This window comes from the organism of the source record quoted next, unplaced genomic scaffold (assembly GCF_019419815.1).
Source record: "Pyrus x bretschneideri cultivar Hongxiangsu unplaced genomic scaffold, Pyrus_bretschneideri_v1 Contig40, whole genome shotgun sequence".
Lineage (NCBI taxonomy): Eukaryota > Viridiplantae > Streptophyta > Magnoliopsida > Rosales > Rosaceae > Pyrus > Pyrus x bretschneideri.
Genome location: NW_025999724.1, coordinates 3,572,830 through 3,596,695, shown reverse-complemented (window position 1 = coordinate 3,596,695; position 23,866 = coordinate 3,572,830). Strand labels below are relative to the sequence as shown.

At 36.9% G+C, this 23,866-nt stretch overlaps 2 protein-coding genes across 2 annotated transcripts in view; one reads left to right on the top strand and one right to left on the bottom strand.

Annotated features, from left to right (window-relative positions):
* Positions 1-23,866, top strand: part of LOC103932520 (LEAF RUST 10 DISEASE-RESISTANCE LOCUS RECEPTOR-LIKE PROTEIN KINASE-like 2.1) — a 101,169-nt gene that overhangs the window by 42,327 nt on the left and 34,976 nt on the right. The gene's annotated exons all lie outside the window — the stretch shown is intronic.
* Positions 17,114-19,530, bottom strand: LOC125469087 (rust resistance kinase Lr10-like). Its single transcript, XM_048566009.1, has 2 exons — positions 18,484-19,530; positions 17,114-18,331 (listed from the first exon to the last, which is right to left on the bottom strand). The coding sequence occupies exons 1-2, from the start codon at positions 19,178-19,180 to the stop codon at positions 17,193-17,195; spliced, it is 1,836 nt and encodes a 611-aa protein (XP_048421966.1). The 5' UTR covers positions 19,181-19,530; the 3' UTR covers positions 17,114-17,192.

The window sequence follows — 23,866 nt, the reverse complement described above, 5'->3', positions numbered from 1 at the left end:
TTTTTTTTTTTTTTTTTCTAGCCGTGCCTATGGCACAAAAACTCACATCAATAATCTTTCCCCCACACTTATTTCCTGCAACACATTAATCAAAAGGAATTCATTGCTTACTATGCTTCAAGAACAAGGGTAAGGATGGTCCTAATCTAGGCTAGGTGAGGATAATGTGGGTTAACAAAGAAAGTAGGCTAAACAAGGCTCAACAGGGTTAAATCCTACAAAACAAATGAAAAGGGAAATATGGCAATTTGGCTATGGTGGTGGTCATTACACAACTTCATCTTGAATATGTGGTATGCAAATCAATGACATGCTTTGAATGAAATGGGCATGAGTTCTAGCATTTGGAACTAAGTGATGAAACGCCTTCTAAGTAGTAACCAAGCAATGAATAATGAGATCATACAACGACTTAGAAAACAATGATGCATAGATTATAACTCTCCAAATAACGTTTAGGCTCAAGTCTCACAGGGATGTAGCGTTTGTTTAAGTTCCTTCCTTCAAGCATGTTACAAAAACTAATTTTTTTCTTTTGTGATTACATGTGAATTTGTAAACTATAACTACAACCAAGCATAAACCAAAGAGTATATCAAACGTCCAACCATGTTGGTAACTTTCTTTAACCATCATGCAATTAAAAACCAAATCCTCATCATTGCGTTGGAAGGTGACCTACGACACAAACACACAAAAACAACTTTAAAACAACTCTTTTTGGGTTTTTCAAAACAATTTTTCAAATTTTTATGGGATTTTCGAATTTTTAAGTCAAAACACACTAAAACAGTTTAAAAACATATTAAAACAGCAAGGAACAACACTTGAAGTTATGGGTGATAAAATCCAACAAATTTGCATCAACATACTTAGTTACCCCCCCCACACTTAAATCAAACATTGTCCTCAATGTTTTAAGCTTAAAACACACCAAACAAAAGAAAACATATAAAACAACAACTAAACATACTAAACATGGCAGAATGTATCTAACAAAGAGAAGAGTTTTAGAGATGCAAATCTGGTTATGGAGTGCTTTCTTGGTCTTCCTTTGTTGAATGGGTGGGTTGATCTTGGTGATTCCACAGGCTTACTCTTGAACTGGGCTGGAGGCTTCCTTTGGTCTCCCCCGAAAATCTTGAGCTTCCTTTGTGCTACTCTTGAACTGGGCTGGAGGATTCTTTGTGGTCTCCTCCACTCGTTGATTTTCCTTTGTGCTACTCTTGAACTGAGCAGCATGATTCTTTTGGTCTCCCCCGAAGGTCTTGAGCTTCCTCCTTTTATCTGTTTCTTTGTTCAATCTCTCCAATTCGTATTGAAGAGGGTTAGAGGATAGCTCAGCATATGCAGTTGCAGCTTGTCTCCACATGCTTCAATGTATCATTTTCACTTGCCTTACTTGCTCCCCTTTGCAGAAGTGGTCCATTCTCTGGAAATGTATCAACCGTTGAAGATGACTACTCGAGAGCAACGCTAGGTAAGCAATCAGGGAAAGGATTCCAGGCAGTTGGTTCCAGATCGGAAGACTGACTCCAAGTGCCGGCTGATTGCTTCTTTTACTTTGCCATGCGAGTAAGAACAAGGACAAAGAAAAGGACAGGGAAAGAGCATGATATGAGATACTTTTGCTTTTGACCTTGATGATATGAGATACCTTTGCTTTTGAAGAAGCGGTGAATGAATCAGCATATGCTTCCATCTACCGTTTCCTCCTGGGTCATCTGTACTCCAGGCATCTGGTATCATCTTTGGGGAAGAAGAAAAATTTGAGTATTTTGAAAGGCTTTGCTGGGAGTGCGCCCTCAGAGGTGAGAAAGAGTTGGGCATTTTCTTCAGTTCTGCTTTGCCAAAAAAAATGAAGGTCGACATATATAGGGAATTCAATAGCAAGTGGTGGTACTGTTCTTTTACCGTTGTCGACAAACGTTTTGATCCCGCAAATCCGGCTTTTTGAAATAGTGACGACTCTTCGATCTTTGAATTTGCCTCTTCGATTTCTGAGCAGTCGCCCCTTCTGTTTCTGAACGATGCCCTTCGCTTTCTGAACGACACGTAGTAGCGCGGATGCGGCTCTGTCTGAGATCTTTTGACAAGTGGCACGCGTTTTCTGCAAAGCCGGGAGCTTTCGACAAATATGCACACGCTTTCTGGAAAGCCAGGAGCTTTCGGCTTTGTCTCCCACGTTTGTCGGCTAAAGTGTGCAGCTGATTTGTCGCCTTCCACGCGTCTTCTGAAAAGCTGGGATTGCGTCTGACGAGCTGGCGATCTTTACGCCGGAAATTTCGGTTTTGAAGAGTGGTGTCTCTTCATTCTAAATTGGTGAACGCCTCTCCTTTAATAGAGGTGATTGATCACCTCTAGCATGCACACTTGAAAATTACCCAGAAATCGTCTCCGGCCCGTTGAGATTTCACTCCATCCAACCCTTCTCTTTTAACTTCGTGAACAATGGCTAGCTCATCCAACCCATCGAACCTTTGCTTAGATTTGAGTCTAAGCAGTGATCCGGTCGCGCCTCGTCAGGGTAAGGTATGGTACCCGTCTTTCTTATCTTCTCATGGCCCTCTTACAGATGAGGACTCTGTGATGACGGATCCCACAACGGCTACGATAGTGGCTCGGAACCTCCTCACTCCCAAAGACAGTCAGCTGCTTTCTGGACGGTCCGATGAGTTGGCCGTTCAAGAGTCCTTGGCTCTTAGCGTTCAGTGCGCTGGCTCTGTGTCCAACATGGGCCAACGCCTTCTTGCTCGCTCCTGTCAGGTTGAATCCTTGATGGCGGAGGTGGAGAGTCTTAAGCAGGAGATCAAACAGCTTAAGTACGAGAACCGAAGTTTGCACGTGCTTGCCAACAATTATTCGTCAGGCATGAAGAGGAAGCTTGATGAGCTTGATGACCGTCAAAAGCTTGCGGCTTTCTTCCAGAGGCACCTCTTTCCTGGGTCATCCAGCGTTCCACCAAGGTTTGGGGCCTTGAATGATCTATCTTCGGTACCTCCCGCTCTGATGCCTTCCGCTCCGATACCTTCTGCTCCGATACCTTCTGCTCCGAGACCTCCTGCTCCGAGAGTATTGCCATGTAGTGGGGCCTCACGTACACAACCCTTGTGAAGGCTCCATCTTTCTGCCATGTTTAGATACAATTGTAATTTCTCAAAAATTAATGAACAAGCTTTTTTTTTTTTTTTTTTTTAATTACAATCACTCGGAAATCAATGAACAAGGTTTATTCACTGTATTGGGTTGCCTCCCAAGTAGCGCTTTCTTTTACGTCTTGCAGCCGAACGAAACCTTCTTAAGCTCATTTAGGACTCATGACATGGAATTTATCTCTGAATGGGGGGTGATACTTGAGATGATCTGGTAATGGTTCAAATTCTAAAGTGGGTGCCTGGATCATTAACAACATATTAGTATAAAAGAAAATTGAAATTCGGGGAGGCAGCTTACCTGTGTGCTCCGACAAGAACTCAAGGATAAACACATCTTCTTTGAACGTTTCAGGGACTTTGCACTCGCCCAGATGTGGTGTGAGGATTGGTCCTTGTCTTGTGTCATAAAATTCAATTTCTTTGGGGTTGTTTGCCTCAAGTATATCCTCTTCTAGACATTCCCCAGTCACATCTTGCTCTTGATTCTTTGGAAAGGATTCGAAGATGCCTTTCTCACCCTCTTCTTCCTTGGATTGCATGATCCTGCAAGGAATAGGGACATTCAGTGGAATGGGGTTAGAATTAATTAAATTTGGAACAACCTTACTTGAATTAGATGGCGTGGGAGCAATAGGTGCCTGCGGCAAAGGTGTTTCCACCCTTGCCATAGGTTGCATGTGTTCCTCTTCCTCAAATTGCAACCTTTCATCTTCCTTGTAATTTGATTTAAGGTCCGTTCCAACCTCCATAGCATTTCCTAAAGTTATAGCATTATGGATTTCAAAATCTTCCTTCGAGTTTTCAATAGTTGAGTTGGAGAGTTCACTTTGCTCTTGAATTTGTTTCATGAACCCCACAATCTGCTCAATTTGCTCCTCCAATTTACCCAACTTCTTGTCTTGATTTTGTTCGTCCTTGTTTTGAGTTTGGACTTCATTGCTTTGGGCAGGTTGTGGTGGCTGCATAGGTGCTGTATAGAACTCCTCATATGGTTGCCAATATTCTCCTTGTTGAGCCTCCTCGACTTGGTTTTGTGAGCCCTGCATCGAAGAAAGTAAGTCATTAAGAGCTTGATTATAATCTATTGACAAACCTTGGTTTGGTTGGGCATATTGTATATGAGGTTGTGGTGGATGTATAGACGTTGAATAGAACTCCTCATAGGGCTGCCAATATCCGTCTTGTTGAATATGTTGAGGTTCCCACCACATAGAGTTTGAATGATCACTCCAATCCGAATTGTAATTATTGGAAAACATGTCGTTCCTTGATTGATTATGATCAAATGTACCAACTCTTTGCATTTGGTACTCTTCCATAAGCTGTGACAAAAGGGAAGCACTATCAAGTGCCATGTCTTGCGTATAAAATCAACAAAATAAAACTAAAAATATATACACACAAACGAAAATAAAACAATCCAAGAGATTAGCAAAGTTGCTAATCCCCGGCAACGGTGCCAAAATTTGATGCGAGATTTTACTTGACACTCAAATTAAACCCTCGTTTGACAATTGTAGTAGAATGGATAAGTGAGGGATCGTTCTGGACCGGGGATTAGGAGGGATTGTTAATCACTTGGATTTGACTTAAAAACGTAAAAACATAATATAAAACACTATTTAATGCTTGAAGAAAGCAAAACTAAACTTTAAAACATTAAGACAAACCAAAAGACTCAAAACTAATTTTGGACGAATTTAAGATTATGGCTTGATTCAAAATAATTTAAAACATAAACTAAACAGATTCTAAGCACTAAAGAACAAGAAAGTAAAAAGGGGGGGGGGGAAAGGTTTTGATTTAACGAAAATTGAATTAACAAAACAAGTTAATAAACTAAGCAGAATGTAAATATGAATTTGTGATAGAGTGAATGAAATGAAGGCTAGCTAAGGGGTTCTTCTCCACATATGTTATATTTGCATACAAGATTGATTCTCAGTTGGTCTTTCAATAAATTATGAATCTCAACACTCCGGATTAATTAGGTCCTCTTAAATTAACCGTCAAGTTTTCCTTAAGTTAATGAATTGGATGGGTTTGCGCAACGCAATTCACAACATTCTCCAAAAGTCCTTTACGTGAACAGCACAATAAAGATACAATCAAAGATCATTAAGCATTATGAAAACTATAAGTGTTGACGAGGCATTCGTTACTATGATGAGCATGAAACTCGTACCAAGAATTCATTTAACGCGATTGTTTATGAGCAACCTCCACTACTTGTGAATATAAGTTCATAACGATTAGGTGAAATTCACTTATATTCTAGCGTCATATTTATGCATGAAAATTAAGCGCGCATTCTTAATAAACATTCATAAATAAGTTATCAATCAAACGGTTAAACAAATTGAATCCACAACTTATGAAATTCCAACGAAAGTAAATCAATTCATATTGCAAATATAAACATAGTTTCGAATCACACCCTAGCTAAAAGGGGGTTTAGTTCATCATAACTTTGAAATCAAAGAAACACCTAAACATTCCAACAACTCAAAACTTGAATTGTATGAACGTTTAGGCACTCTTCTCTTCCTCGTTGTTGTAGCACAAGGTTTAAGGATAGGTTGGTTGGGGGAATGGAAGTGTGGAATGGAGTGGAAATGGAGGAAATGGAGGAAATGGAGGAAATGTAGAAAGGGAAGTGTTTGTGTATTCCAATGGAAAATGAGATGATTTGGTGAATGGAATGAATGGGTATTTATAGGAAGAGAATGGGTGTTAATGGATGTTTGTTTAAGGTATTTGGTGGAAGGGAAAAGGTGTGGCTGTTTGTGATAATGGGATGGTGGCTGATTAGAATTATGGAGGAATTAGGAGATGGTGCGGCTGATCATTTAGGGTAAATGATGAATGGAATGGTGTGGACGGATTAATGGGAAGGAATGGGAAAAGTGATAAATAAAATATGGAATCAATGGAATATGGTGGCTGCATATGGATGAATGAATGGGAGAATTAGGTTTTAATGATAGTGCACGGATTAGAGAATAATAATATATGGTGAATGGGAGTTTTGCGGCTGAAAGCTAAGAAAATGGGATAATGGGCATTTAAGTGTGAATGGTAGGTATATATGTGGAAGTGCATGGATTATGAAGAGGAATGGGAGATAATGGCTGAATAATTAGGGTTATTTTAAGATGGAATGCTTGCGGCTAAAAGCTAAGAAAATGGGATAATGGGCATTTAAGTGTGAATGGTAGGTATATATGTGGAAGTGCATGGATTATGGAGAGGAATGGGAGATAATGGCTGAATAAGAAAATGGAGAAAAAGGGAACCCACGGATGGAATGAATATGGGATATATGGTGGCTGAAAAAAAATGAATTAAAGTGCATCAATTTGAATTAGGGTGCGGCTTCAACTTATTGTAGAACTAGGGTTAATAGGGTTAGGGTTTAAATGCATAAAAGGGCCTAAAATGCCCCCCCTTGCATGGCAAGGGAAGGGACTTGGGCTAAAGCCCACGGCATTGGTTGGAATTTGGGCTAGGGCATTCGTTTTGTGTCCTAAAGCGCCTACAAGGACTTCAAAGTGGCTAGAAATTACGGACGTTTAAGATTAGGAAAGGTTACCAAAACGGGAAACTTAGGGTTAACTTTCCTAAAATAGGAAACCTTGTTTGAGTAGGATTCCTCGTTTTGGTAAGAATTCATCGTTGGAGTAGGAATTCGTCGTTTCTTCAAGTCTTCAACTCATTCATTCCTCTTTCGCTCCAAAAAGCTCCACTTTGCATCTTCTTGCACACTTTGGCCTTATAATCTGAAAATACACAAAAGTGGCCTTAAACACTGAAATAGATAAGTAAACACAACATAAATGCACAAGAACAAGCTAATTAAGTCGCATGAATATGCTCCTATCAACGAATAATTTAAAAACTAGCAAATATAATGTGATGACGTATGTGCTAGCGAAAGTAAGACGCTGAATTCAGAGCTTGAAGCCTACAGCAGTCCAAAAGAAACGATACAACAATAGTGCACCCGAAGGTGACCCTACATAGGTGAGTGTCTGTCAGAATGCCGGGATGTCCTCTGGGAAAACCACCGAACTCGCTAAGCTACTAGAACCTGGAAGGGCGAAAAACAAAAGCGTGAGTGGGCAAAAACCAAATCTTTGAAAATCATTTCATAAAATACATTCTAACCCCTCGCCGTAAAACTTGTATACTTCCCAGAAAATAAACACATATACGTAGATATGCCAAGTCATGCTCAAAGGTATGCCAATCATGATCACAGGTATGCCATCTCGAAACCTCATATTAACATGCAAGTGCTCAGGTATAAATCACATCAATAGCATAATAATCTAACAGCCGGAGTCCCCTAAGTGACCTGTACGGCTGAATGTAGAGCTCAAATCTCAAACTTAATCACTAAACCTGCCCACGAGTCGGAACCACCTATAGTGGTCTGTACGACAGGCCTGGGTGTAATACATATGAATGCTCTAGTGCTACGATCACGTGAAGGCTGTGCGAATAATTGCGGGTCACCTACGAGTCGGAACCACCTATAGTGGTCTGTACGACAAGACTGTGCACCTAACTTGAATCCAAGCTGAGCGTGTGGTGCGGGAGGTGAACAACACGTGAAGGACTGTGCCCTACTCTGGGCGGGAGCACTAACACCGGGGGTGCAGGTTATGAGCTCTCTAAGCATTTCTAACCACTATTTAATGCAATCGTTAAATAACGCTTACCTGGCACTTACCAATGCCTCCACAGCACCAACATATATATATATATATATATATGACATATGCATAATCGAATATATAATTAAACGTATATGCTACTAATCATGCATAACCACTAATTACATAAAAGGAATGGCATATAACGAAGCATTCAAACTAAATTATGGGAAATAATATGTATATAGGTATATACGGAAAACAAAAGCCCACTCACTGATATGTGGAAGGGTCGTAACCCCCCTGCCTCGAATGTGCACGCTCGTCCTCGGGATACGTGTCACCTATATGCGAATTAACTATAAAAACGTTAACTTTAGAGCACATAACCGTCCGTTCAAAATAACTTCTCATACATTGCTCAAAATGGACAATTGAATATACCAACGTGATCTACACAACCTCACGATCACACCCATATTTTTAAAATAATTTTTGGACCTCCCACGCGCCCTCACGCGCCAAAACAGGCACGGACCCACGCGCGGCCACGTGCCAGGCACACTGACGGCGTCAAGTGACGCCGTCAGGAATATTCCATTAACCCAACGGAATATTCCGTTAAACCTAACTGACGCCGTCACTGCCGTTAGGAATATTCCGTTAAACCTTAACGGAATATTCTCCCTTCTTCTCCGATCAACCCTCGCCGGACTCCGGCCACCGGAAAAACTGGGAAAGTTTAAACCCACTATTCTCCGTCGTTTTTCATCCAAATTTCAAGATTCTTGAACCAAAATGACGCTTAGACCTAGGAGAATCACGATAGACTAGTTTTAAGGGCTAAAAACTACGCGATCATACCTGTCCACGAAATAAAAAACCGGCCAACTTCGTACAGGACGATCCCGACGTCCAAATTTGTCCAACGAAGCACTCCTAAGCTTCTTGGGACCTCACAAAGACATCTACGAGCCTAAAAAGTCCAAAAACAAGCTAGATTAAATTTGCATGAATAGTAACCAAAACTGAGCTCGTGAAATCGACGTGAAAACGTCGGAGTTCCTACCTGAAAATGGTACCACTGGACTCCTCTCAGCCTCACGAGTTCGATGGTGTAGTTGGTTCCCTCGATCTGTGCTGGTTTGGGTGAGTTTGGTGTTTGTCCATACGTTTATGGTGATAGGAAGGGGGAGAGAGACACGGGAGAGAGAGAGAGAGTGACAGAAGGTGGTGCAGGTATGGGAGTGTGTGTGTGGCCTAAAGACATGCCAACACAACACAAAAACAACCAAATTACGTATCGAAAACAAACTAGGGGCAAAACGGTCTTTTCACACGTACGTTTCCAATAATTCCGGGACGGGATGTCACATTTTTAGCCCGGAATTATTAAAGAATAAATTTGAGATAATTTTTTTTCCCTAAAGTGACTTAAAAAAAAAATTATGTAGACTATCCTAATTTAATTTTATGAACATTTTGAACTAAAAATATTTAGATTCCGATAAATATTGAAAAATCACTAAACTAGCATCATGAAACTCGTGGAATAGTATGAAAGAATATGAAACACATAAAATATATTTTTTAATTATTTTAGTCGTTGGATTTAAATTTGGACCATTAGATTTTTTTTACCGTTAGATTTGATCAAATTAGATCTTAGCCATTTGATTCAAGGGATTTATAAATATAAAACTAAAAAATACACATAAATGGTGGGCCAACCTCACTAAACTTAAGGGGAAATTATGGACTAAATTTGTCCTAGAAATGAGTTTTGGGTTTTAATTCATACTTGCCCAAGGGTTGGAACGTTGGGGTAAGTTTTGAACCTAAAATTTGAGTTTTATTCCAAGGGTTGGAGTAGGTCTTAGTGTAGATAATATTGTTTGTTCAAAAAAAAAAAAAAAAAACTTTTCCTTTACCCTTTTTTCATTTTTCTTGGAAATTTAATAAAAGAAGAATAATGTGCTAGAACGGTCATGATTATGAATCTTGCTAGATTTTTTTGTTTTCTTTACATTTCGAAGTTTATTTAAGTGTCAATTATGTAAATTGGCTTATCAGCCCACGAATCCCTTTTATGAACGTTTATAGTCTTAACTCAATCATGAAATGGTTACACTTAGTTTTTTTGCTTTCATTATTATTTTATTTCCATTTACAAACTTAGGCAAACACACTTTTCAGTTTTCACAATGGATTTCAAGTCATGTGCTTCTTCCACGAAGCACTTTAAGTGTTTTTCCACGATTTACTAGTATTTTTACTAAGGATTGTTTCCAAAAATATTTTCACCAAAAACGCTTTCAGTTATTTTAAAAGCACATCCAAACGAGCTCTTAAGTTTCAGTTATGTAAATTGGCTTATTAGCCCTTGATTTCCTTTTATGAACATTTATAGTCTTGACTCAATCATGAAATGGTTACACTCAGTTTTTTGCTTTAATTAGTATTTTATTTCCACTTACAAACTTAGGCAAACACACTTTTTACAATGGATTCCAAGTCCTTGTTCAATCAAAGCATAAGAAAAAACTTAATCGAACCAGAATCTCACTAGGTGTATCTTCGTTTTGGTTAAGTTAGATTTAAGCGCAAACCAACCTCATTACTAAATAAACACCAACTGTCTAGTGTCACGCCTATTTTCTCTTTCTCTTGAGCCATCCAGTGGCAACGAGACCGAAAGCAACACCCCGAGCAAACCATGTGTTGAACCTAGTCGGGCTTTATTCGAGTTTTGACACCAATACCTTGAATTGATTTGTGATCTCTTTACCTGATGGATTGAGTGCTTTGTAATCTTCCAAGAATCTTTCAATTCTTAATTCATTCTCCTTTTCCTTTTCCATGAGCACCATATCCCAAGTTGACCAACTTAGGATATGCTGCAGTTGCCAGTAGAACAAGAAACAAAGAACCCAGCCTGTAGCCAATCTTTTGCATATATATGTTGCCTGTAAGATGCAAAATTAGAGTACAGTCACTAATATTCTCATGATAATTGGTTAAATCCAGAGGAGCAACTTTCTGCATTTCTGGACTTTTATTCTAATTCACATGAAATCCGGGACAGGATGAAGTGTTTTCCTTTGCAATTAAGGATCAATAATGTAAGTTCCCCCAAAAAAAAAAAAAAAAGGATCAATAATGTAATGTTCTGTGTAAGTCTTTATCCAAGTAACATTATATTATTAGCTATCACTGTAACATTGCACCGTTACATGTAAGTCAATCTCTTTTTATTACACAAGTCAGTCCTGCTTCTGCCATTGACCGACTGCCCGACATCATGGGCCTGGCTTTAACTTAGCATGACATTTCCTCTTGGATATTTTTCAGTATTGCAGCTTCACGGAGGGTGCTCTAGCCTCTAGCTCACGGCCAATGATTAGATTACTAATTAACATCAATTGGAGATCCTACCACTTTGAAAGTTGACTTCTTTCTTTAATTGTCATAGTTATGTAGAATTTTCATTCCTTGTTCTAATTGCGAACTTGCATTTTTATTTCTCCAAAGACTTGAAAGTAAACACAAGAATATGATTTTTCTCCTAAAAATTCCATCCCTTATTTCAACTGGGAACTTGCACTCCCCTTCCCTTAACGACTTCAAAGTAAACACAAGAATAAGCTTTTCTCCTAAAAATTTCATCCCTTATCCCATTTGCAAACTTGTACACTCATTCCCCTAAAACCTTGAAAGTAAATACAAGAAAATGACTTTTCACATAAAAATTTCATCTCGTATTGCTATTGCAAACTTGCACTCTCATTCTTTTACAGACCTGAAAGTAAACACAAGAATATGATTTATATCCAAAATTTTAATCTCTTATTCCAATACGTACTTGCACTCTCATTACCCTAGAGACTGGTTGAAAGTAAACCTAGGAATATGACTTTTCACTTAAAAATTTCCTCCCTTATTCCGAGAACTTGCACTCTCATTCTCTAAAGACTTGAAAGTAAACACAAGAATATGACTTTTCACCTAAAAATTTCATCTCGTATTGCTATTGCAAACTTGCACTCTCATTCTTTTACAGACCTGAAAGTAAACACAAGAATATGATTTATCTCCAAAATTTTAATCTCTTATTCCAATACATACTTGCACTCTCATTACCCTAGAGACTGGTTGAAAGTAAACCCAGGAATATGACTTTTCACTTAAAAATTTCCTCCCTTATTCCGAGAACTTGCACTCTCATTCTCTAAAGACTTGAAAGTAAACACAAGAATATGACTTTTCACCTAAAAATTTCTTCCCTTATTCCAATTGCGAACGTGCACTCTCATTCCCCCAAAAGACTTGGAAAGTAAACACAATAATATGACTTTTGTCCTAAAATTTTCATCCCTTATTTGCTTTACGAACTTGCACTCTCATTCCTCTAAAGACTTGAAAGTAAACACAAAAATATTACTTGGGTGCTGTTATCCATACACTTATTTTTACCTCTACACTTCTTATTAATTTATTTATGTCATTTGATTTTTTTCAAATTATTTAATCTAGAAGCCGAAAATTGAGAAGGCTATAGCACCACCTTTACCTGTATACTTCTAATTACTTTATTTATGTCATTTGATTTTTTTCAAATTATTTCATCTGAAAGCCGAAAATTGAGAAGGCTATAACACCACCCTCGCCTATTAAGTATCGTGTCAATGAGTCCCGCTTAATGAGGTTTTCATGCTTTTTCCTAAATTATTTCAACTTCCCAAATATATATTTGCACCTTTTACCCTCTGGTGGAAATTAAATAATTTTCACAACCTAAAGTTTCACAACTTCAAATGTCTGTAACTATACCGTCATAATTTGGACTCGCAAACGGCTTTTGCCTATGCGTTCGTGGCTTCAAGGCCTATTCGAAAACGTTACTTGTGACATCAAAGGGTCAACGAGTAAATAATAATTTTTCAAACTTCACCCTTCGTACCTAGTTTAATTGAAATCTAATTTCAAATAAACTAATTTAAATTCTCGAAAAATAATATAAAATCTCAATAATACAAATACGTAGATTATAACAGTGAAATCCGAGAACGGGATTTCACATAAGATGCAAATTTGACTGTCATTAATATCCTCATGATAATTGCTTAAAACCAGCAATAATTATATATGTTATACTTGCTTTCCTCAACTGAAAATTGTAGCAACGATCTGTCAACTTTAACTCAGTTTAAGTAATAGTTCATCAACTAAAAATTCATGATCATTGGTCCCTTAATTTCGTCAAAAAGTGTAACTGTAGTTCTTTTCGTTAACTCCGTTAAAACTTCCGTCAAAATAAGTCACGTGCCACACACACGTGAGACTGAATCAATAGGCAAATATAGAAAACCAAATGAAAAAAATCGTAGGAATAGTGCCTCAACTTTAACCCAATTAGTGAAATAGTCCTTCAACTTTAAGCCAATTAGAGCAACATCTCTCAACTTCAATCTAATTGTATCAACGGTTCTTCCAATATGAGTCTTTTTAACAAAATTCTGATGGAGTTGACAAAAAGAATCATAGTTGCACATTTTGGTAAGTTAAGGGGTTAATGATCATAAAATTTTTGGTTAATAGATCATTACTCTAATTGAATTAAAATTAAAGAACTATTGCTATAATTTTTTCTAAAGAAAACAAGTAAAAATATGCAAGAGGAAGGAAGAGAAGAGCAATTTTATGTATTTTGAACTAATTTTAATTCACATGAAATCCGGAACAGGATGATGTGTTTTTCTTTGTAACGAAAGATGAATAATGTATTGTCGGTGTAAGTCTTTATTACATATCATTGTATTATTAACTGCGATTGTGACGGGCACCCGTTACATGTACATCAATCTCAATTATTACATAAGTCAGTCCTGCCATTAACCGACTGATGGGCATCATGGGCCTGTTACATGTACATCAATCTCAATTATAACATAAATCAGTCATGTCATTGACCGACTGTCCGGCATCATGGGCCTATAACTTAGCATGACTTTTCGTCCCAGATATTTTTCAATACTGCAGCTGCACGGAGGGTGCTCTGGCCACTAGCTCCCAACCAAATATTAGATTATTGATTCACATCGATTGGAAGACCTACCATGTTTCTTTCTTGTGTTATTTACACACTTTCTTTTACCTCCTAGGCATCTTTTGTTAACTTTTGTTTTTTGATTTTTTTTAGTTCATTATATCGGATGATTGAAAATTGAATGAGGTATGTAGATAGCACCACTCTTCTTTTAATCAAGTCTTTTAATGAGTCCTACTTAATGAGGTTTTCTTGCTTTTTCGTAAATTGTTGTAGCTTTTTTATTGGCTTGTAATGAATGTCTCAAGGTGATTCATCACGAGAAATTTTTCATTATGATCAGAACACGAATGATACATCATTTGTTTTTATATAAATGGTGGGAAATTTTATTTTTTAAGATATTAACTTTTTAACACACATATCTTACTATTTGCATAATAATATATGGTGTATCATCCTGTATTCCGATCGCACTAAAAAATTTCTTGTTCACCACCCATTTTCAAATCATGTCAATGACTCCCATTTAATGACCCTTTGCTAAATCATTATAACTTTTTTCTTTTCTTCTAATGAATGTCTCTCTCCAAAGTTGGTTTCTTGTATTCACGTGATGCATCCACATCCTCTTAAATAAATAGTTAATTTATTTAACGAAAAATGATTTTTTCTGTTATTATTGTCTTTTGATACTCCATTAATTTATACAATTTTACTCTATTTACATTTTTCTTGGAAATTTAATAAAAGAAGAATAATTAATTTTAATTCACATGAAATCCGGAACAGGTTGATGTCTTTTTCTTTCTAATGAAGGGAAGAGAAATCATTTTCGGATCCTTTCCGTATAATCAGGAAATTTATGTCGTTAACATTTGATCCAACGGTTAAAAATAAGGATTTATTTTAAAAATCGTAATAACTTAAACCATTGGATTAAATTTCAAAAGTATGAATTTCCTGATTTGATGGATTAGAATGAAAAATGATTTCTTTCCATAACGAAGGATTGTAGTGTGTAAGTCTTTATTCACATAGTTTTGTATTATTAACTATGATCGTGACCGGCACCTGTTACAGACAAGGATTGTCTGCCCTCCTACTTCCGGTGTCTTTTCGTGCTTTTATGTTTGTGTGGTTACGATTAAACTACATCAACATTTTATATTACTATTTATTTTTGTCTTATTCTCTTGATAAAAAATAATATAAAATGTTAGCGTGGCTTAACCGTGACCACACAAAACATGAAGGCACCGAAAGTAGAAGGGCAGACAATCCTTGTCTCCCCTGTCACATGTACATCAATCTCAATTATTACATTAGTCAATCCTGCCATTGACCGACTGTTTGGCATCATGGGCCTATTACCGTGTTACGTGTACGTCAATCTCAATTATCACATAAGTCAATCCTGTCATAGACCGATTGTCCAACATTATGGGCCTGGCTTTAACTTAGCATGACTTTTCCTCTTGGATATTTTTCAAAACTTCAGCTGCACGGAGGGTGCTCTAGCCACTAGCTCCCAACCAAATACTAGATTACTGGTCATAGTCAAGTGGAACTTTCATTCCTAATTCCAATTCGAATTTCCACTCTCATTTCTCGAAATGCTTGAAAACAAACACAAGAATATAGTTTTTCTTCTAAAATTTTTATCTCTTTATCCAATTGCAAACTAGCACTCTCATTTCCTTAAAAACTTGAAAGTAAACATAATAATATTATTTGGTTGTACTATCTACACATTCGATTTTACTTCTCATGCATCATTTGTTAAATTTTGTTATTTGATTTTCTTTTAGTTCATTATGTCGGTCAATTGCAAATTGAATAAAGTATGTAGATAGCATCACTTTTCTCTTAATCAAGTATTTTAATGAATCCCACTTAATGAGGTTTTCTTGCTTTTTGGTAAATTGTTATAACTTTTTATTGGCTTGTAATGAATGTCTCAAGATTGTTTACCATGAGAAATTCTTCATTATGATCGGAATACGAATGGTACATCATGTATTTTTATATAAGTAGTGAAAAATTTTACTTTTTAAGATATGAACTTTTTAACACATATATCTCACTATTTACATAATAACACATAATATATCATCTCGTATTCCGATCATATTAAAAAAATTCTCATTCACCGGCCCTTTCCTAATCAAGTCAATGAGTCTCATTTAATTACCTTTTCTTGTTTTTTCCTAAATCATTATAACTTTTTTCTTTGCTAATAAGACCATCTCCAATGGTTGAGCTAAAAGTCAAAATTTTTAGCCCGAAAAATTTAGCTTTTAGCTCAGAAATAGTTTTTCTGCTCCAACCGTTCGAGCCTAAAATTTTAGCCTTGGATTATTAAAGAATGAATTTAGGCTATTTTTTTTGTTAAATTAATATTTTTTTTAAATAAATATGTAGACTATCGTAAATTAATTTTATGAACATTTTAATCTAAAAAAATTTAAATTCCGATAAATATTGAGTGGAGTCCACTTTGATTTCTGGGCTAAATTTTGGGGGAAATTTGACATTGGTTTAGTATTTAGCATTTAGCCCAAAATTTCCCCTTGGGTTGGAGTGAGTTTGGAGGGAAATTTTGGGGGGCAATTTGGCTTTTAGCCCACCATTGGAGTTGGTCTAATGAATGTCTCTCTTCAAAGTTGGTTTTTTTTTTTATTCACGTGATGCATAAACCATCATCCACATCCTCTTAAATAAATAGTTAATTTGTTTAACGAAAAATGATTTTTTCTGTTATTATTGTCTTTTGATACTCCATTAATTTATAAAATTTTAGTCTTTTTCCATTAATTTATTATTGTCTTTTGACACTTCATTAATTTATACAATTTTAGTTCATTTTCATTTTCCTTGGAAATTTAATAAAAGAAGGATAATCATTTGGATAATACACATAATTCCAAATCTTTTATTATAGCAACTGATGTGAATATTGGGTACCTTTAATAATTCAATGAGTTAATTTGCTACTTCTATCCAGCATCCATCCATGAAGTTTCTTCCAAGTTCCAACCCAGCAGCACGACGTCTATTTCAATGATTCAATACCTCAGAAACTACATTTTGTTTTCCTTTGTTTAAGATTTATACTAATTAAAATTCCAAGTAAAAGTTGGCCGAATGTGAAGAGAAAAAATTGGGAGGGGTTGCCACATGCATAGGGCAAGTCCAAGACTTGATTTCCTTCGACGCTCACAAAATAAAAAAATAAAAGAAGTTAACAAGAATTGGAAACAAACACCCTTAAATTAGGTTCGAAAGATTACACATTCAATGTTAATATTACATATATTGTTGTTACAATTTCTACTCTAGTTCAGCAATTGGTTCCAACTCTAGTCGTCTTGCCGGAATGCTTCCATTTTTAGTTGCAGGACCTGTAGCCACAAAGGGATTAGGCGGCATGGTCAAGCTTTCTCCGTCTCCTTCTAACATCTGAACCGCTATTTTCATGGACGGACGATCCACCGGGTGCCACTGGATACACCATAGCCCTATAATTGCAAGTTTCTTTGGAATTTTACCATCTCCTTCTTCCCCAATATGGATTCGTAGGTCATCCCCTTCCTCTAGAAGATTATAAATCCACTGTGGATAGTAAATTTCATTTGTGGTGTTCTCGATGGTTGAACCAATATTCTTCCTTCCTCCTACCATCTCGAGCAGCAGCATTCCAAAGCTATAGACATCTGCCTTGTAAGACACGTTTCCGAAATTCCTGGAGAACACTTCGGGTGCAATGTAGCCCATGGTCCCCCTGGCTGTAGTCATAGACACCAAGCTTTGATCCTTGGAACATAACTTGGCCAAACCAAAATCAGAAATTTTTGGGGTGAAGTTTTGGTCTAGCAAAACATTATGGGGTTTGATATCGAAATGGAGGATTCGTTGATCACATCCTTGGTGAAGATATTCAATTCCCCTGGCTATGCCGAGGGCAATATTTTGCAACTTATCCCAACCAAGGAAGGAATTCTTACTATCTGCAGACGAAATGAAATCTTGCAGGGAACCATTGGGGAAGAACTCGTAAACAAGAGCTCGTACAAATCCATCAGCACAAAATCCAACCAAGCGAGCCACGTTGACGTGGTGGATATGACCCATGGTTCGCACTTCATTTACGAACTCTTCCCCATCTCCCTTAGAACTGTTGAGGACTTTGACAGCAATAAGGAATTCAGAAGAAAGCCTTCCTTTGAAGACAGTTCCATAGGCTCCTTGGCCCAACTTGTCCTTGAATTGATCTGTAATCCTCTTAATATCTGCGTACAAATACCTGCTCGGTTTCAGTGCTTTGTAATCCTCCAAGAATCTTTCAATTCTTAATCGACTCTCTTTTTCCTTTCTGTCAGCGCTATATACCCGATATGCTGCAATCATCAGTAGAACAAGAAGCAAAGAACCCAGGATTCCACCAGTAGCCAATAATTTCCATGTGTTGCCTGTAAAAGATAATTGCAAATTAAATCAAGACTGTCAATCGATTAATCCTAATAAAATGGACAATATCTTTTTTAAATAATAATTATTGAGACATAAATTTAAAGATGTTTATAAGTAGCTACCACTGAGTACAAATATATGTTATCCTTACTTGGTTTCCTCACACATTCAATTTCACTGTTGGTGCCACTGTTCTTCCATCTACACCTCTTTCCATCTGCTTCACATTCTGTACAATTTGGTTTAGACCACTTGAAACGAAGAACATCATATCCATTTGCTAACGAAGTACCAGTTGGAACAAATAAAACATCATACATTCTTGTACAAGATGGTAGCTCCTCGAAGAGAGATTCAAAATCATAATTACCATAAGCACCATAAATTGTGCTACCAGGGTCACCGAGGCAGGGGACTTGATTCCCATAATACGTTCCAACAGGTGGGCAGCTGAATAAGGTAACGTTATCGAACTTGAAAATTGACAAGTAGAAGGGAGAGAGTGGCATGTTTGGGAGTTTTACAGGCTTTATTAGCAGCAAGCAATTAGAGTAATATGGGTCAAGCACTTGGATTTCCTGACGCTTGTAATCTATGCGCTTGACAAAGAATTTTACTAGGATTATCGGCTGCTCATCTATCTGATTGCATTCAAGCCCAGGACCACAATGATGCTTGAGGTGCAGTGGAAAATGGATAGCCGGGCCTTGATCATCACTACATTTGGATTTGGAGCACGTAAATTGGCTTGCTTCAACTAGTTTGAAGAAAACCAGTAACAACATGCAAAAGGAAGTGATGAGCAATTTCTGCATTTTTGAGCTAGTAATAGCAATAATAATGCGCATGGAATCTAATTAAGCGTGCACACATATATATATACATACGTAGTAACTATAGAGTAACAAAAGGAATAGAGGAGCAATTCCTTCATCATTTCATTACACAAGTCGGTCTTTGCCATTGACCGACTTTCCTCTATGATATTTTCTATGCTAATCAATAATTTGAAGTGCTTACTGCATGCAACTTCAGGGAAGGTGCTTCCTTTTCTATCATACAAATAAAAAATTAAATTGTCTTCTCAACTGCAAGTATTGGATTGTTTTCGTGGATGTGACCTTCTCCAACCCACTCTTCTCAATTACTAAAATGCTACCAATGCACTACCAAAATACTAAATAAAGGACTTTGAAATTCCATAAAATTATCCTCCACTAATAACGTTAGAATTTTCAAGCCTCCCTCCTCCCTCTCATTTCATTGCACAAGTCAATCTTTGCCATTGACTGACTGTGTCAAACAAACATCATTGACTGACTTTCCTCTAAGATATTTTCTAATTAATAATTGAAGCTTCACGGAAGGTGCTTCCTTTAACCCCACTCCTATATTATAATATGGGTATGTATACAACTGTCTAAACTACTATTTTTTGTCTACTAGTAAACAACTCTCTCTCTCTCTCTCTCTCTTCTACCCATGGAAAAAGGCGGAAGCAGATCCTTCACCTTGTCTTGGTGGCCTTTCGTTCTAGCCTTTCTTATTCTTTGCTTTAATTAATATTTTATTTCCACTTACAAACTTAGGCAAACACACTTTTTACAAGGGATTCGAAATCCTCGTTCAATCGAAGCATAAGAAAAAACTTAATCAAACCAGAATCTCACTAGGTGTATCTTCGTTTTGGTTAAGTTAGATTTAAGCGCAAACCCACCTTATTCCTAAATAAAAACCAACTGTCTAGTGTCACGCCTATTTTCTCTTTCTCTTGAGCCATCTAATGGCAACGAGACCGAAAGCAACACCCAGAGCAAACCATGTGTTGAACCTAGTCAAGCTCTATTCGAGTTTTGACACCAACACCTTGAATTGATTTGTAATCCTCTTTACCTGCTTGGGTTGATTGCTTTGTAATCTTCCAAGAATCTTTCAATTCTTAATTCATTCTCCTTTTCCTTTTCCATGAGCGCCATATACCAGACATGCTGCAGTTGCCAGTAGAACAAGAAACAAAGAACCCAGGATTCCGCCACCTGTAGCCAATCTTTTGCATATATATGTTGCCTTGCCAGTAAGATACAAAATTAGAGTACAGTCACTAATATTCTCATGATAATTGCTTAAATCCAGTGGAGCAACTTTCTGCATTTTTGGACTTTTATTCTAATTCACATGAAATCCAGGACAGGATGAAGTGTTTTCCTTTGCAATTAAGGATAAATAATGTAATGTTTTGTGTAAGTTTTTATCCATGTAACATTGTGTCATTAGCTATCATCGTAACAGTGCACCGTTACATGTAAGCCAGTCTCTGTTATTACACAAGTCAGTCCTGCCATTGACCGACTGCTCGACATCATGGGCCTGGCCTTAACTTATCATGACTTTTCCTCTTGGATATTTTTCAGTAACGCAGCTTCACGGAGGGTGCTTCACCCTCTAGCTCACAGCCAATGATTAGATTACTAATTAACATCAATTGGAGTCCCACCACTTAGAAAGTTGACTTATGTAGAATTTTCGTCCCTTATTCTAATTGCGAACTTGCACTCATTTCTTCGAAGACTTGAAAATAAACACAAGAATATGACTTTTTCCCTAAAAATTTAATCCCTTATTTCAACTGGGAACTTGCACTCCTCTTCCCTTCACGACTTCAAAGTAAACACAAGAATAAGCTTTTCTCCTAAAAATTTCATCCCTTATTCCATTTACAAACTTGTACACTCATTCCCCTAAAAACTTAAAAGTAAATACAAGAAAATGACTTTTCACCTAAAAATTTCATCCCGTATTCCCATTGCAAACTTGCACTCTCATTCTTCTAAAGACTTGAAAGTAAACACAAGAATATGATTTTTCTCCAAAATTTTTATCTCTTATTCCAATACGAACTTGCACTCTCATTCCCCTAGAGACTGGTTGAAAGTAAACATAGGAATATGACTTTTCACCTAAAAATTTCCTCCCTTATTCCGAGAACTTGCACTCTCATTCTCTAAAGACCTGAAGGTAAACACAAGAATATGACTTTTCATGTAAAAATTTCATCCCTTATTCCAATTGCGAACGTCCACTATCATTCCCTCAAAAGACTTGGAAAGTAAACACAATAATATGATTTCTCTCCTAAAATTTTCATCCCTTACTCCAATTGCGAACTCGTGCTATCATTCCCCTAAAGACTTAAAAGTAAACACACGAATAGAACTTTTCTCCTAAAAATTTCACCCCTTATTCGCTTTACAAACTTGCACTCTCATTCCTCTAAAGACTTGAAAGTAAACACAAAAATATTAATTGGATAGTGCTATCCACATACTCATTTTTACCTCCACACTTCTTATTAATTTATTTATATCATTTAATTTTTTTTTCAAATTATTTAATCTAAAAGCCGAAAATTGAAAAGGCTATAGCACCACCCTCACCTAATAAGTATCGTGTCAATGAGTCCCGCTTAGAGCAAGCCCAGCGTGGGCAGTTACTCGGGGGACGGGGGAGAGAAAAGGGGCCCGAGGCCCCGTGGACCTGCTCCAACGTTGGAGAGCCCGAGTGAAGGTGGAGGCCCGAGCTCCGGGCCCGTGGAGAATTGCCTGCCCGAGAGCCTAAGGCCTTGTGACGCCAGCGCTGACGTCAGCCTGGCGTCAGGCCTTATTTAATTTTTTTTCTGTCAGGCGCGTGCACCCCACTCGTGCGTGGGGGCGCGTCACCAACACAAAATCAGAAAAAAAAATTTGCTTTTTCAGTTACCGTTGGGAAGCCATGTGGCTTCCCACGGTCCGTTCGATCTCAACGGATATTTAATTTGGACTGTTCGATCTCAACGGTCAAAAAAAAAAAGTCTTATTTAATATCCATCGTTCGATCTGAGATCAAAGGTGGATATTAATATGCTTTATAAATAAAAAAAATAAAAGAAAAAATAGTTTTAAAATTAAGAAAAGTTACCGTTGTGACACGTGGCACAATCTGGAGTGTTGGAATTCAAATTTTTTTATATCCAACGGCAGAGAATAATTAATTGAATAAAAATTTTAAAAAAAAATTGTAAAAAATTGTAAAAAAATTCAAAAAAAAAATCCGAAATTTTTTTAAAAAAAATTTGTTTTTACTTTTCTATAAATACCTTCTCATTATCATCTACGTTACACAACAATTTCATATTTTCTCAACTACTTTCAATCACATTCCTTTCTTTGTCTCAAAGTTTCAATCCATTTTTTTTCAACAAAATGACCACTAGTGCAGGTACGAATTGGTCGCTTCTTGAAGATGTTGCGTTGTGTACTAGCTGGGTTGAAGTTACTCATAGTTCGCTTATGGGTAATGAGATGCAGTTGCGAGAAATGTGGAGTCTTATTCATCCCAATTATCTTGAGAAAATTGGTGGGAAAAGAACCAAAGAATCAATGTCCAGTCGTTGGAAATTACTTAGCCAATCGTTTAGTACGTGGAGAGACGCCTTGGCATAAGCTAGTAGTAATATTCGAAGTGGGGAAAATTACTCAGATCAGGTAACAATATATTATTTATTTGATACCCAAATTTACATTATAATTATTTGTTTGTATTATTTATTTGTTACGTACTTACATTATAATTATTTGTTTGTATTATTTATTTGTTACGTATTTATATTATAATTATTTGTTTGTATTATTTATTTGTTACCTACATAATTTATTATTTATTGTTTGTATTATTTATTTGTTACCTACTTACATTATAATTATGTTGTTTGTATTATTTATTTGTTACTTATTTTCATTATAATTATTTCTTCTCCCGCATTGTGTAGGAACTTCATGTTGGAAATGTGCCCTAAAACCAATCATATGATGATACTTTACGGACATTTCAAACTAATGTAGTTCATTTCAAACTAATGTAGTTTAAATGTAAAGGGCAAAGATTATTGTTTGAGCCGTCTAATATAAATGTTATATGCTTAAACGATAAGTCCAAGGAATATGTGATTGGAAGAATGCGATCTAAAGAAGTTAGATTCATGAGACCATTCTTTCGTTGACACATCCTAAACGTTCCTGATCATAGGATTGTCAATTGGGCATTGACAGTCCGTTAAGATCAGTACGTGCTATGTCTTCTCTCAGGGAGAGTGACTAGTCTCGAGTCATTGGTGTGTGTGACATCAAGACAAGTACGTAGGTGCTCAATAGAGAATGAGTTCACTGAACACGATCAACGAAGAGTTCTCATATTCATGTCACATGAGAACTCATGGTTGGGATAATGCAAATTAGTCTTTTGACCTGAGGCATCACAGTTGTCTTGTGGTTAGGTCCTTAATCTTTGATTATGTCAACGTCACTCTATCAGGGTGTCCACGGCATCGTTGGGGTTAAGCCACTTAGCCATGGAGGCAAGTGAATGCGCAACAAGGGATCTCTAACCTTCAAACTGTTTGAGGGAGAATACTCTATGATATGATTTAGAATCTCTGGCCAGAGTATGAATGAGATGTTGGAATGCGTTCCAGATCACATTCAAGGTAATCATATAAGTAC

What these genes read in the sequence shown, in the direction of transcription:
- LOC125469087 (XM_048566009.1), bottom strand. Translation starts at nt 19,180, where the DNA reads ATGCGCATTATTATTGCTATTACTAGCTCAAAAATGCAGAAATTGCTC. An exon ending in TGAATGTGTGAGGAAACCAA is followed by an intron (nt 18,332 to 18,483) that starts GTAAGGATAACA and finishes TATCTTTTACAG; the next exon opens with GCAACACATGGAAATTATTG.